Source organism: Tachypleus tridentatus, chromosome 1 (genome assembly GCF_004210375.1).
Source record: "Tachypleus tridentatus isolate NWPU-2018 chromosome 1, ASM421037v1, whole genome shotgun sequence".
In the NCBI taxonomy this organism is placed as follows: Eukaryota; Metazoa; Arthropoda; class Merostomata; order Xiphosura; family Limulidae; genus Tachypleus; species Tachypleus tridentatus.
In genome coordinates this window covers 107,328,680-107,344,704 of record NC_134825.1, presented here as the reverse complement: position 1 = coordinate 107,344,704, position 16,025 = coordinate 107,328,680, and the positions used below count along the sequence as shown (strand labels likewise).

At 36.8% G+C, this 16,025-nt stretch overlaps 1 protein-coding gene across 1 annotated transcript; it reads left to right on the top strand.

Annotated features, from left to right (window-relative positions):
- The first annotated feature begins 4,374 nt into the window (after positions 1-4,374).
- Positions 4,375-11,002, top strand: LOC143253452 (protein O-mannosyl-transferase Tmtc3-like). Its single transcript, XM_076507418.1, has 2 exons — positions 4,375-4,589; positions 10,652-11,002. The coding sequence occupies exons 1-2, from the start codon at positions 4,395-4,397 to the stop codon at positions 10,985-10,987; spliced, it is 531 nt and encodes a 176-aa protein (XP_076363533.1). The 5' UTR covers positions 4,375-4,394; the 3' UTR covers positions 10,988-11,002.
- The last annotated feature ends 5,023 nt before the right edge of the window (positions 11,003-16,025 follow it).

The window sequence follows — 16,025 nt, the reverse complement described above, 5'->3', positions numbered from 1 at the left end:
ATGCGACACACCAAGTGCTAATATAACGTAATACATGAGGAAAGATAGATTAACGGCTCTCTGAAACATTGTGAATAATCTATAAACATTGGTTTGTAAGTTAGCTAGGAAACTGTTATGTAGTAAATTCAGCTCAAAGTAAACACACGGTAAGTAGTTTTTTTTATTCCAAGCATTTAGTATTAATCTATTCGCTAACATTTCGTATACGTTGCCTGGCGTAGGGAGAAATAAGTTGTCCCCTCGTCCAGCATTAAGTATTTATCTGTTTACTAACATTCGTTATACGTAGCCTAGAGTAGATACGCATAAAACTGCTTTGGCGCCCACGCAACTATTAATGAACATTCCTTATACCTTTAAGTGAAATTTCTCTGGTGCATTTTAACGTTTTAACTACATGCCGTATTTCTTTTAATTTATATAAAGTGCTTCTTGTCGTTTTTAAAAACAAATCTTAAATATTTAAAAGTGTGATAGTTTTCGGTGACAATATGTTATAACACACAAAATCCTTGTTATGTATTTTTTTTCAAAACTGGACACTTAGTCTAATACACTAAAATTAATGACAAACGACACTAAAGTATTTATTGAGACTCATGTACACCAACAATGTACTCACACGTTGAAATTTCGGTGGGAGAGAGGGGTTAAAGAAAGAGCATGCGCAGTCCGTAATTAATGTCCCCTCAAGTTCTACTGATTTTGTCTGTGACAACAAAGTGAAATATATGAGGTGCTGTTATGGTTTCTACGATGAATGTATCCTTAATGAGGTATCTTCTATATAATGGAGACACTGTCGACCTTCTGTCAGAACATTATAAATTGATGCGGTGGGTCACAATAGCTGGTTCCTAAAGTGACGTCACAGGAAGTTTCAGACGAATGGTTGGTTCTACTGGCAGAAAAATAATAATAATATTATGGAGTACATGCAGTAAATTAAAAGATAGCTACAAAAACCAAAGTATTTTCGTTGTATGTGTGTGTGTATGTTTTGTACATAAAGTATTCATACTCAGATACTTTGGATGTGTGGGAAGCTGTGGCTTTGAAAACATTTCAGTGAGTTCTTTTCTACTTACGACACACGTCAATATCTTCTGCTAAGCCGAGTGTCCATCATCAACTCCAGTCCATTAGTCCAGGTTGTCGCGGGATTCTGATGGAAAGTAGCCATTTTTTGTAATGTTCTTTATCTTATCAACTTTACGTGTAAAAAAATGGAAGTCGCTTATACAGGTCTGTATCCTAAATGGATTGTATTTAGTAGAGCTTCAGTGTTTTCATTCATTCAGGAGGAAAAATCCTAACCGTGTTAAGGATTAATCCAATTCGGAATAAGTTTCTCACATTCAGTTGGATCTAAATGGATTTTGTTTGGTAGCTACTCCAGAGTAGAAATCTTAGTGGTCTGCATAGAAAGTCAGTAGAATGACTACTCCAGAGAAGTGATCTTAGTGGTCTACAGAGAAATTCAGTGGATAGATTATTAATGCCAATCCAGTAAATTAATATTTTATTAACAAACCTACACTTTGGAGTCGAAACTGACCCATGCGACTGAGTGGTAAATCTAAGGGCTTACAACGTTTACTCGTAAAGTTTCAATACCCCCGGTGAGCACGGCACTAATAGCTTTGTGGTTTACAACATAAAATATGTGAAAAGTTTGAATCACGTTAAAATAAATAAATTGTTATACAAACAGTAATTCAGAAGTAAATTTTCTGGTTGAGATAAAAAATGAAAATTTTGCTATAATTTGACCAAACCTTTAAACAGTTAATTAGTAGAAAAATTCAAAGTTTTAAACTAGTAATAAACACCACCATATACCGATTAGAAAAATGTTTGTTTTCCTTTTTATTTCGTGGAATCTTTATTCATTCTCACAAACTGGGAATTGATTGGTTACAATTTCGCGCTAAGCTACACGAGGGATATCTGCGCTAGCCGTCCCTAATTTAATATGGAAGACTATAAGGAAGGCAGCTAGTTATCACCATCCACCACCAAGTTAAGAAGGTGTAAATTGTTTGTAGTCGTGTTTGAACACTAGTAACCTCAGTGACAAAACGCTTTTATCTTACTGAAAAGAAAGAACTTTGTTATTAAACATAAATCTACACAATGAGCTATCTTTGTTCTGTCTGATTCGGATATAGAAACTGTGTCAGTGTTACAAGTCTTTAGATTTACTACTAAGTCACCGGGAAACAGAATTTTTTCCTTTTTTTGTTTATTGAACTACAACAAGGCTACCTGCGTTAGCCGTCATTAATTTCGAAACGTGTACTAAAGGGATGGAAACTTCTGACCATCACCAACCGCCAACTCTTTACTAACGAAGAGGGAAATTAACCGTTACGAACTAAAATGACGAGTATGTTCGATGGCAGGATGTGAAACTGTGACACTTAGATTGCGTCTCGAGTGCCTTAACCACCAGGCCGTGCCATGTTCCTCCTCCCCAGGAAGTAGGAAGATGTTATATAACTTGATTTTTTTCAAGCACTGCTCGCAATATTTAGAAAATTACTTCACTTTAAAGTGGGTCAAACGCGTCCTTGTGGCTTGTAGTGTCTCAGTGCCGGATTATAAATCTGCGGATCTATTGTTCGGGTTCCGTTACCAAAAAACAAAATCGCTGTCCGCACTTTGAGCCCGTTTGTGCTTTATAAAGGTGAGAGCTAGATAGGGATGGTCAAAAGGTTGGCGGTGAACACTGTAAGCTAGTTGCCTTCCCCGTAGTCTAGCAGTTGAAAGATAGAGACGGTTAGAATATCCAAAAAAATTTCTAAAGTTACCACTAGAGAAAGGTGAAGGTTCGTTATGTTTTAAAATTTCACGTGATAGGAAACTAACACCGAGTCTGAACAGTTAGTGATGAAAATATGGACAACACACATTGATAAATGAATCGATCCACTTGACTGGATCTAAACGGGAGCCTGAAGAGACGTCTATACTGTGATAGAGCTTGACACTTCAATCATCTATGGATGAGAAAAACAATACCATGGAGTCGTGAGGAACATTAGAACACAATTTACTTTCTTGAATGTTTGTACAACAAACGTGTAGTAGTTTGTTATGGACATGTTTTGTACATCATCACTGGAAACGTGTTGTAGTTTGTCATACAAACGTGTTGTACTTTGTCGTGAAACGCTTTATAATTTTACATAAAGATGGGCCGTGGTTTATAAAAAAACAGCTTCAAAGTTTGTCGTAACAATTCTGAGATAAACACGTTCGTTCAGTGTATAACATTTCCTGATTAATCTTTCTACAAAGAACTTAAATTAATCTTATGAAACAGACCATATGTGTGAATATATTCGTTTGTTGTTACGTTTTTCTTTAGTACACTATTACAGATGGTCAATGTGACAAACATCGCGTTAGTGGGTATGACGAATAAAAGCCATAGTATTCTCAGTAACAGAGTGCAAGCTCTCGTGAGGGGCGGACATTCTAACAGCGAGGTCACTGTAACTAAGTTACATTGTCCGTCTTGTAACAGGTGTAAGGCCTGCGGCTAGCCAAAGGAGATGAAAGGTGGTACCGTCCACTTTCTCGTGCTGAATACTAAAGAGCTTGTGTATAAATATCAATCACTACCGCAAAAAAACTGGAGAGAGAGACAAAAAACTGGAAGAGGATTTTGTACCAAAAACGCACACGAGAGGGCGCTACTGAAAGACTAATTATATGCTGTATACATGCGGGAATCTCATTTCGATATAATTATTTCTAAAAGCTGGGTTGAAGTTTTGCCTATCTTAGCACGAGAGGGAGTTACCATGACAATAATTATATGACGGAATATAATTTGTATAATTAATAATAAAACCCGGGTTCAAACTTTACTTATGATAATACGTTACTTTCTAGAATAAAATGTTCGATACAAGCCAAACCCTTAATATATATCACGAATTGCCTTTAATGTGCGATCAGTGATACCATACTTTAATATAACTGTTACTTAAAGTTGTATTGGAATTTCGGGTAACTTAATACGCGATAAAAATAATGTCTGTGTAATTTACTTTAGTTCGACAACATGTAGAAGATGTCCAAGGAAGTTTTATTAGAAATAACTGATATTCTATGTAGGTTTATCATCACAGTAATAACAGTAACTTTACTGTTGAAAATAAACTTGTAAAAACGAATACACCACAGCGTTAAGAAACTAAATGAGGACAAGCAACAAAACTGTTAATTAATTAATCATCGGACTGTATAATCCTGATACCACATGACATTTGTTTAATTGAAAGTTCATTTACACTTAAATCTAAAGAGTCCATGATTTTTGAAGACTGTGATTACTTGTTTATAACATATTTCAGGACATCACGAAAGTGATCAAAGCTATGATAGACAAAATCCCTCTCAAGCTGCAACCCATTCTGGTCGCCTCTGTGGCTGTTATCATCTACTGCAACTCGCTAGGGGGCGAGCTGGTGTTTGATGACATCGCAGCAATTCAAGACAACAGGGATGTTAGACCGCACAACCCACTGTACAACCTGTTTGTCAATGACTTCTGGGGAACACCTATACACAAGGTACGTTAAGACAAACAATTATTGTTGTATGATTATTAAGTACTTACTATATAAAATGTTGTTGTGTGGTTATTAAGTACTTACTATACAAACTGTTGTTGTGTGGTTATTAAGTACTTACTATACAAACTGTTGTTGTGTGGTTATTAAGTACTTACTATACAAACTGTTGTTGTGTGGTTAATAAGTACTTACTATACAAACTGTTGTTGTGTGGTTATTAAGTACTTACTATACAAACTGTTGTTGTGTGGTTATTAAGTACTTGCTAAACAAACTGTTGTTGTGTGGTTATTAAGTACTTGCTAAACAAACTGTTGTTGTGTGGTTATTAAGTACTTGCTAAACAAACTGTTGTTGTGTGGTTATTAAGTACTTGCTAAACAAACTGTTGTTGTGTGGTTAGTAAGTACTTGCTATACAAACTGTTGTTGTGTGGTTATTAAGTACTTGCTATACAAACTGTTGTTGTGTGGTTATTAAGTACTTGCTATACAAACTGTTGTTGTGTGGTTATTAAGTACTTGCTATACAAACTGTTGTTGTGTGGTTATTAAGTACTTGCTATACAAACTGTTGTTGTGTGGTTATTAAGTACTTGCTATACAAACTGTTGTTGTGTGGTTATTAAGTACTTGCTATACAAACTGTTGTTGTGTGGTTATTAAGTACTTACTAAACAAACTGTTGTTGTGTGGTTATTAAGTACTTACTAAACAAACTGTTGTTGTGTGGTTATTAAGTACTTGCTAAACAAACTGTTGTTGTGTGGTTATTAAGCACTTGCTAAACAAACTGTTGTTGTGTGGTTATTAAGTACTTGCTAAACAAACTGTTGTTGTGTGGTTATTAAGTACTTGCTAAACAAACTGTTGTTGTGTGGTTATTAAGTACTTGCTAAACAAACTGTTGTTGTGTGGTTATTAAGTACTTGCTAAACAAACTGTTGTTGTGTGGTTATTAAGCACTTGCTAAACAAACTGTTGTTGTGTGGTTATTAAGTACTTGCTAAACAAACTGTTGTTGTGTGGTTATTAAGTACTTGCTAAACAAACTGTTGTTGTGTGGTTATTAAGTACTTGCTATACAAACTGTTGTTGTGTGGTTATTAAGCACTTGCTATACAAACTGTTGTTGTGTGGTTATTAAGCACTTGCTATACAAACTGTTGTTGTGTGGTTATTAAGTACTTGCTATACAAACTGTTGTTGTGTGGTTATTAAGTACTTGCTATACAAACTGTTGTTGTGTGGTTATTAAGTACTTACTAAACAAACTGTTGTTGTGTGGTTATTAAGTACTTACTAAACAAACTGTTGTTGTGTGGTTATTAAGTACTTACTAAACAAACTGTTGTTGTGTGGTTATTAAGTACTTACTAAACAAACTGTTGTTGTGTGGTTATTAAGTACTTACTAAACAAACTGTTGTTGTGTGGTTATTAAGTACTTGCTAAACAAACTGTTGTTGTGTGGTTATTAAGTACTTGCTAAACAAACTGTTGTTGTGTGGTTATTAAGTACTTGCTAAACAAACTGTTGTTGTGTGGTTATTAAGTACTTGCTAAACAAACTGTTGTTGTGTGGTTATTAAGTACTTGCTAAACAAACTGTTGTTGTGTGGTTATTAAGTACTTGCTAAACAAACTGTTGTTGTGTGGTTATTAAGTACTTGCTAAACAAACTGTTGTTGTGTGGTTATTAAGTACTTGCTAAACAAACTGTTGTTGTGTGGTTATTAAGTACTTGCTAAACAAACTGTTGTTGTGTGGTTATTAAGCACTTGCTAAACAAACTGTTGTTGTGTGGTTATTAAGTACTTGCTAAACAAACTGTTGTTGTGTGGTTATTAAGTACTTGCTAAACAAACTGTTGTTGTGTGGTTATTAAGTACTTGCTAAACAAACTGTTGTTGTGTGGTTATTAAGTACTTGCTAAACAAACTGTTGTTGTGTGGTTATTAAGTACTTGCTAAACAAACTGTTGTTGTGTGGTTATTAAGTACTTGCTATACAAACTGTTGTTGTGTGGTTATTAAGTACTTGCTATACAAACTGTTGTTGTGTGGTTATTAAGTACTTGCTATACAAACTGTTGTTGTGTGGTTATTAAGTACTTGCTATACAAACTGTTGTTGTGTGGTTATTAAGTACTTGCTATACAAACTGTTGTTGTGTGGTTATTAAGTACTTGCTATACAAACTGTTGTTGTGTGGTTATTAAGTACTTGCTAAACAAACTGTTGTTGTGTGGTTATTAAGTACTTACTAAACAAACTGTTGTTGTGTGGTTATTAAGTACTTACTAAACAAACTGTTGTTGTGTGGTTATTAAGTACTTGCTAAACAAACTGTTGTTGTGTGGTTATTAAGCACTTGCTAAACAAACTGTTGTTGTGTGGTTATTAAGTACTTGCTAAACAAACTGTTGTTGTGTGGTTATTAAGTACTTGCTAAACAAACTGTTGTTGTGTGGTTATTAAGTACTTGCTAAACAAACTGTTGTTGTGTGGTTATTAAGTACTTGCTAAACAAACTGTTGTTGTGTGGTTATTAAGTACTTGCTAAACAAACTGTTGTTGTGTGGTTATTAAGCACTTGCTAAACAAACTGTTGTTGTGTGGTTATTAAGTACTTGCTAAACAAACTGTTGTTGTGTGGTTATTAAGCACTTGCTAAACAAACTGTTGTTGTGTGGTTATTAAGTACTTGCTAAACAAACTGTTGTTGTGTGGTTATTAAGTACTTGCTAAACAAACTGTTGTTGTGTGGTTATTAAGTACTTGCTAAACAAACTGTTGTTGTGTGGTTATTAAGTACTTGCTAAACAAACTGTTGTTGTGTGGTTATTAAGTACTTGCTAAACAAACTGTTGTTGTGTGGTTATTAAGCACTTGCTAAACAAACTGTTGTTGTGTGGTTATTAAGTACTTGCTATACAAACTGTTGTTGTGTGGTTATTAAGTACTTGCTATACAAACTGTTGTTGTGTGGTTATTAAGTACTTGCTATACAAACTGTTGTTGTGTGGTTATTAAGTACTTGCTATACAAACTGTTGTTGTGTGGTTATTAAGTACTTGCTATACAAACTGTTGTTGTGTGGTTATTAAGTACTTGCTATACAAACTGTTGTTGTGTGGTTATTAAGTACTTGCTATACAAACTGTTGTTGTGTGGTTATTAAGTACTTGCTATACAAACTGTTGTTGTGTGGTTATTAAGTACTTACTAAACAAACTGTTGTTGTGTGGTTATTAAGTACTTACTAAACAAACTGTTGTTGTGTGGTTATTAAGTACTTACTAAACAAACTGTTGTTGTGTGGTTATTAAGTACTTACTAAACAAACTGTTGTTGTGTGGTTATTAAGTACTTGCTAAACAAACTGTTGTTGTGTGGTTATTAAGTACTTGCTAAACAAACTGTTGTTGTGTGGTTATTAAGTACTTGCTAAACAAACTGTTGTTGTGTGGTTATTAAGTACTTGCTAAACAAACTGTTGTTGTGTGGTTATTAAGTACTTGCTAAACAAACTGTTGTTGTGTGGTTATTAAGTACTTGCTAAACAAACTGTTGTTGTGTGGTTATTAAGTACTTGCTAAACAAACTGTTGTTGTGTGGTTATTAAGTACTTGCTAAACAAACTGTTGTTGTGTGGTTATTAAGTACTTGCTAAACAAACTGTTGTTGTGTGGTTATTAAGTACTTGCTAAACAAACTGTTGTTGTGTGGTTATTAAGTACTTGCTAAACAAACTGTTGTTGTGTGGTTATTAAGCTTGCTAAACAAACTGTTGTTGTGTGGTTATTAAGTACTTGCTAAACAAACTGTTGTTGTGTGGTTATTAAGTACTTGCTATACAAACTGTTGTTGTGTGGTTATTAAGTACTTGCTATACAAACTGTTGTTGTGTGGTTATTAAGTACTTGCTATACAAACTGTTGTTGTGTGGTTATTAAGTACTTGCTATACAAACTGTTGTTGTGTGGTTATTAAGTACTTGCTATACAAACTGTTGTTGTGTGGTTATTAAGTACTTGCTATACAAACTGTTGTTGTGTGGTTATTAAGTACTTGCTATACAAACTGTTGTTGTGTGGTTATTAAGCACTTACTATACAAACTGTTGTTGTGTGGTTATTAAGCACTTACTAAACAAACTGTTGTTGTGTGGTTATTAAGTACTTACTAAACAAACTGTTGTTGTGTGGTTATTAAGTACTTACTAAACAAACTGTTGTTGTGTGGTTATTAAGTATTTGCTATACAAGCTGTTGTTGTGTGGTTATTAAGTATTTGCTATACAAGCTGTTGTTGTGTGGTTATTAAGTATTTGCTATACAAGCTGTTGTTGTGTGGTTATTAAGTATTTGCTATACAAGCTGTTGTTGTGTGGTTATTAAGTATTTGCTATACAAGCTGTTGTTGTGTGGTTATTAAGTTCTTATACAAACTGTTGTTGTGTGGTTATTAAGTACTTATACAAACTGTGGTTGTGTGGTTATTAAGTACTTGCTATACAAACTGTTGTGGTGTGGTTATTAAGTACTCCGTACACAAATGTTGTGTGATCGCCATAAAGAAGTTAAATGAGGAAAGCCTTCGTACCATGTCGTATTATAAGGGTGCTTTAAGTTAAATATAGGAACCCTTCGTACCATGTCGTATTATAAGGGTGTTTTAAGTTAAATATAGGAACCCTTCGTACCATGTCGTATTATAAGGGTGTTTTAAGTTAAATATAGGAACCCTTCGTACCATGTCGTATTATAAGGGTGTTTTAAGTTAAATATGGAAACCCTACGTAACATGTCGTATTATAAGGGTGTTTTAAGTTAAATAAGGAAACCCTTCGTACCATGTCGTATTATAAGGGTGTTTTAAGTTAAATATGGAAACCCTTCGTACCATGTCGTATTATAAGGGTGTTTTAAGTTAAATATAGAATCCCTTCGTACCATGTCGTATTATAAGGGTGTTTTTGGAACGCTGTGTATTATTATGTTCTATCTATCCATCCTTTTTACCGAAGCTGAGTAGAAAAATCACTTATGTTTTTAATCTCTGTAATGACATACATGAAATATGTGATGTGTACCCTTAGTCCGACTCTTGTTTTGTTGGGTATTTCAAAAATGTTCTGAGTATAACTGGTTTAGAAATCCCAACGGTAATGAATTCTTGGGTTAAACGTATAAAGCTCAAATTGTGTTTGTTGTTACTCTGTGTGTATCAGTGTTTATCAGAATTTATTTGTTATTGACCGTATGTGTGTCACTATTTACCCGATTTTGTCCATTGTTCACTACGTGTTAATTTTAACCAGAAAATATTTATTGTATTCTTTATGTCGCTGTTTACCAGAATATGTTTATCCCAATTGTTTGTATGCATCACTGTTTACCAGAATCTGTTTATTGTTGACTGTGAGTTTCGCTGTTTACCAGAATCTGTTTATTGTTGACTGTGAATGTCGCTGTTTACCAGAATCCGTTTATTGTTGACTGTGAGTGTCGCTGTTTACCAGAATCTGTTTATTGTTGACTGTGAATGTCGCTGTTTACCAGAATCCGTTTATTGTTGACTGTGAGTGTCGCTGTTTACCAGAATCTGTTTATTGTTGACTGTTGTTGTGTGTTTTAAGATCACGTGCGATGTAAAGCCAGAAATAAATTATTTTAAAAATAAGTGCACGGGTTATGTGAAATCAAAATTTGTAACAAGTCTTCAAAAGTTGGGAGAGGAGTAACATCCACCAGCTCCATATGTTTACCAGAATCTGTTTATTGTTGACTGTGAGTGTCGCTGTTTACCAGAATCTGTTTATTGTTGACTGTGAGTGTCGCTGTTCAGCAGAATCTGTTTATTGTTGACTGTGAGTGTCGCTGTTCAGCAGAATCTGTTTATTGTTGACTGTGAGTGTCGCTGTTTACCAGAATCTGTTTATTGTTGACTGTGAGTGTCGCTGTTTAGCAGAATCTGTTTATTGTTGACTGTGAGTTTCGCTGTTTACCAGAATCTGTTTATTCTAATTGTTTCTGTGTGTGTGTCGCTTTTCTCAGGAACAAAGTCACAAGTCTTACCGTCCATTGTGTGTGCTATCGTTCCGCCTCAACTACGCCGTCCACGGGGTGAAGCCATTCGGTTACCACGTGGTGAACGTGTTTCTTCACGCTCTGGTTTGTGTTCTCTACTTCAGGTATGTGGGACTTCGACTTCTTACATCACAAAGGCCTACTTATGAAACTGTTGTAAAAGAGATGAGTTCTAAACATCTTAGACACAGTTTTAAGATCACGTGCGATGTAAAGCCAGAAATAAATTATTTTAAAAATAAGTGCACGGGTTATGTGAAATCAAAATTTGTAACAAGTCTTCAAAAGTTGGGAGAGGAGTAACATCCACCAGCTCCATATGTTGTGCAGGACGTTTTGTAAATGAGCTGTCTCTTTTTATACATGTCTAATTGTTGTCGCTAATCTGTAACATATGTATATGCGTAACTTGTTTGTATTGGTAGCCTGAAAAAATTGGGCATTGGATTAAATGAAATACGTTGTGAATTAATACGTTTTTTGTTGGTAATCGAAATTTGATATCTATATCTATCTGTATATCCAAAAGATGAGACCAAGGGCTAAGCAGAAGTACTGGACCTTTTAATATCTAGTTTAAAGCAGAAACAACAAAGGTTACGAATCTCCCTATGAAGAATCGAAAATAACACAATTTTCCAATAAAACTTCAGCTCAGCCTGTGGTCATCGTATTTTTGGTATCTGTACAGGGTGACCTGTTCCAGTTTTAAGAGTTTATTAAAACAAACTCCAAAAAGATAACTGAATTATTTTTTTATAATTGCTTAAGAGATAGAATTGTATATGCTTTCCAGTGTGTCTCAACATGTGCATCATTAGTGGCCAGTAGCACACCCAGCTTATGTCCACTTATTGACCACTTATCCATCGCTCTTGTAGTGCCATCAGTTATTATTGTTCAAAGTGTTTCAATGTCAGAAACTGTGGACTGGAAAAACATAATCCTTGACGTACCCCCGCATACAGACGTATGGTAACTGACACACCACGTCCAATCCATCTGACAGGGAAGTTAGGGAGACCCTGGGAGTCAGATAACTGACACACCACGTCCAATCCATCCGACAGGGAAGTTCGGGAGACCCTGGGGACCAGGTAACTGGCACACCACGTCCAATCAACCCGACAGGGAAGTTAGGGAGACCCTGGGAGCCAGGTAACTGACACACTACGTCCAATTCATCCGACAGGGAAGGTCGGGAGACGCTGGGAGTCAGATAACTGACACACCACGTCCAATCCATCCGACAGGGAAGTTTGGGAGACCATGGGAGCCAGGTAACTGACACACCACGTCCAATCCATCCGACAGGGAAGTTCGAGAGACCCTGGGGACCAGGTAACTGGCGCACCACGTCCAATCCCTCTGACAGGGAAGTTAGGGAGACGCTGGGAGTCAGGTAACTGACACATCACGTCCAATCCATCCGACAGGGAAGGTCGGTAGACGCTGGGAGTCAGGTAACTGACACACTACGTCCAATTCATCCGACAGGGAAGTTAGGGAGACCCTGGGAACCAGAAAACTGACACATTACGTCCAATCCATCCGACAGGGAAGTTAGAGAGACCCTGGGAACCAGAAAACTGACACACCACGTCCAATCCATCCGACAGGGACGGTCGGCAGACCCTGGGAGTCAGGTAACTGACACACCACGTCCAATCCCTCTGACAGGGAAGTTAGGGAGACGCTGGGAGTCAGGTAACTGACACATCACGTCCAATCCATCCGACAGGGAAGGTCGGTAGACGCTGGGAGTCAGGTAACTGACACACCACGTGCAATCCATCTGACAGGGAAGTTAGGGAGACCCTGGGAACCAGGAAACTGACACACCACGTCCAATCCATCCAACAGGGAAGGTCGGGAGACGCTGGGAGTCAGATAACTGACACACCACGTCCAATCCATCCGACAGGAAAGTTCGGGAGACCATGGGAGCCAGGTAACTGACACACCTCGTCCAATCCATCCGACAGGGAAGGTCGGGAGACCCTGGGAGTCAGGTAACTGACACATCACGTCCAATCCATCTGACAGGGAAGTTAGGGAGACGCTGGGAGTCAGGTAACTGACACACCACGTCCAATCCATCCGACAGGGAAGTTCTCACACAATCATTGAGGAAAAGTGATGAATGGTTGGTCAATTTCTTCAGCTAGGTGATAACGTAATTGGCGCAACATGTAAAAGTTGACCAACCATCCTATCGTTCATAAGTCCACAACATAAATTCTGAATACCGACGCGAGTGTCGTGAACACTGAGTCCCATATTGGTACATTTTGACAATCGACTCCTCCAGACACGCGATAGGTGGCTTTATCACAGAACAAAACCCTTTTTAGGTCCTCGTTGTCTTTATCAATCGACTTCAACGTGGAACCTGTAAACACATGTCGCAGAGACTTATAACTTGATTGTGAAGCTTGTACTGGTTGCACTTTATGTGTGAAGGTTTAATATCGTGTGTAGGACTTTGTGGACCGTTGATCTTGGTAGCTGAAGTTCACTTGAAGCACAACAAATAGACCTTTAAGGGCTGCGTTGGACATTAACAATGTTTCTTCATCAGCCCCTTGGACGTCCACTTCGAGGAAGGTCAAACATATATCCAGTCTTCATAACCTTGTGAAACCACCTCCTGATGGTGGGTTAGGAGGAAGCAATCTTGCCATATTACAGTAATTCTGTCTAGCAGTTGTCAATGATCTCGACTCTATAAACAAGATAACGCATTGAGCATTTTCTTGTGTGGTCACCATTTTTGTTCAGATTTAGCCATTACAAACTGGACACTGATTACAGTCTGTAATTCAGAAGAAAAAGGTGCTAAAAAACGGATAATTCTACATCGTTTGGGTTTGTTGTAATAAACTTTTAAATCCGGAAATTGTAAATACCTTTAACTTGTTGATAAAGAAATCTAAGTAGAATATGTACGTACATTGGTTTCTATATGTTATCTTATAACAAAATATTATGAGAACCGGGACATGAATAGTTCAAAATATAACGTTTAAATATGTGACTGTTACGCATGTGCGAGTTAAGGCCTTCTGTTGTTTGTTTGTTTTTTAATTTCGCGCAAAGCTACACGAGGGCTGTCTTCTCTAGACGTCCCTAATTTAACAGTGTAAGACTAGAGGGAAGGCAGCTAGCCACCACTACTCACTGTCAACTTTTGGGCTACTCTTTTACCAACGAATAGTGGGATTGACTGTAACATTGTAACGTTTCCATGGCTTAAAGGAAAAGATGTTTGGTGTGATGGGGATTCGAACCCGCGACCCTCATATTGTGAATCGAGCGCCATAACCACCTGACCATGCCGGGCCCGCCTTCTGTTGTAAGTTGACCTCAGTGAAACATGGCCGACTTTTTTAACCTTCGTTACAAAAAAGCGTTTTTCTACTTTCCTGAGTTTTTTTTTTAATTTTCTTGTTTATTTCTCCATCAGACGTTGAAGAAACCGCTGACAGTATCCGAGTTTCTATCTGTAACTAACCACGGTATGTTACGTGAGTGTAACTCATATGACTTCACTGAAAAAAACGTCAGTTCACTTTTATCACGTTAAGTGAAACATCACTTGGAAGTAATGCACGTGTGAAGCTAGTAATTTAGCTCAGCATTTTGTTTCCAGGTGTAAGGAACTCACGAGATTAAGTTTGGAAAGCTGTACTTATTTCGTGTGTGAGTGAAGTCTAAAGTGTCTGAAAACATGACACCAGTAAGGATCTTGCAACCGAGTTAAGAACAGTTAGACGTATCTTCTCTTTGTGACACGTAGGCTAAATGGCCAGGTCAGAAACACCCATTCTTGATTTAGAATTGGTGATCAGTGGGTGGGTCAGCAGCATACACTGCCTAACCGGCTACTGTTAACCGAAAAGTGGAACTGAATGCCACAGTTGTGTCGCTCTCACTGTTGAAAGTGTACTGTGTGTTCGGTGGCATATCGCGACTCGAACCTTGGACCTTCCGAACCGCATCCTGGCACATTAACCACTATGCTACAAGAGGTCCTGAGAAGTTAAACAAAAAAACAGAAGAGTAATTCCTTTTAAATTAAAAACAAATACGAACAAAGACACGTGCATACGAACAAAGACATGTGCATCAATGTATCACCCGTAAGAGCTGAGAACAAAAACTACAATAAAGTTACAAACAGTGGATTATTATTAGCTGTTTTGAGAGATATTGTGGTGTTTAAATTAATCACCGGTTTGGACGGTGATTTACATCCAGTAGGATACCATTAGTGACTGAACTGTTTAAGTGAACAACAGTACATTTGTGGAGAAAGGTTGTTTGTTTCGTTTATCAAATGAAATTCCAGTCTCACTTTACTTTATTTACAACAATCTAAGTGATGAATAATAATTAGTATACCGTAAACACATTTCTTGAGGTGTGATACATAAACTTGTTTAAGATAATTACAGCTGTACGCTGCTTATATTATCCTCACATTCCGACAAGAACACGCAGCTCAGAGTTTTATAGGATCAGTGCTGATTTGGAAATTTTTGACTGACTCTGGTATTCGATACAGATTAGAATCTGGTAAACCAAAATTTAATAACCACTTGATATGAAACTGGCTGTTTTCTTTCTTTGTTTCTTCTATTTTTGTTTTGTTTTATTTTTTCAAACTGTTTCGAGAACTCTCTTCTCCAAGGCTTGCGTCTGGTTCAATCAATACTTCAAAGACAAACAACATTAAATAAACCACAGTTTTTGTCTCTTCCTTTCCATAATATTCAATAGCTTCAGAAGAATATATTAAACCACATTTTCAAATGTTCACAAGTGGGCGTTGTAATGTTTTCTCTTCCTTTTGATGATATTAAGATAAAATCGTAAATACTTCTTGCTTCTAGCGGACCATAAGAGTGTTTTCGCTTAGCTATTAGCAGTCTATAATAACCAATCAATTTTTGTTATTGCTACAGAACGGACCGGCTTCTAACGAGAGCACCCTAGATTATCATCTGGCTGATATTGTTAGTGTGCTAATTTCATACTGGCTTTGTTGCAGACCTTATGAATAACGAACGAGTCAGGAGGAAAACTGCTAATAATAATTTCAGGTTTTGAGCGCACCAGACAAACAGAATGCAAACTTGGAAACAAAAAGTACCTTTATAACATTCACAGTTTCGTTCTTAAAAATGTCACAAGAGGCTAAACTGAAAAACTTGAGATCAAATTGCGGATTCATATCTTCGATGTTCTAATTGTTAAATTTACATATTTTAGTGTCTGGTTGTGAAGGTTTTACATGAAAGCTAGTTACTTTACGTTTACTACACGGTGAGAATACATA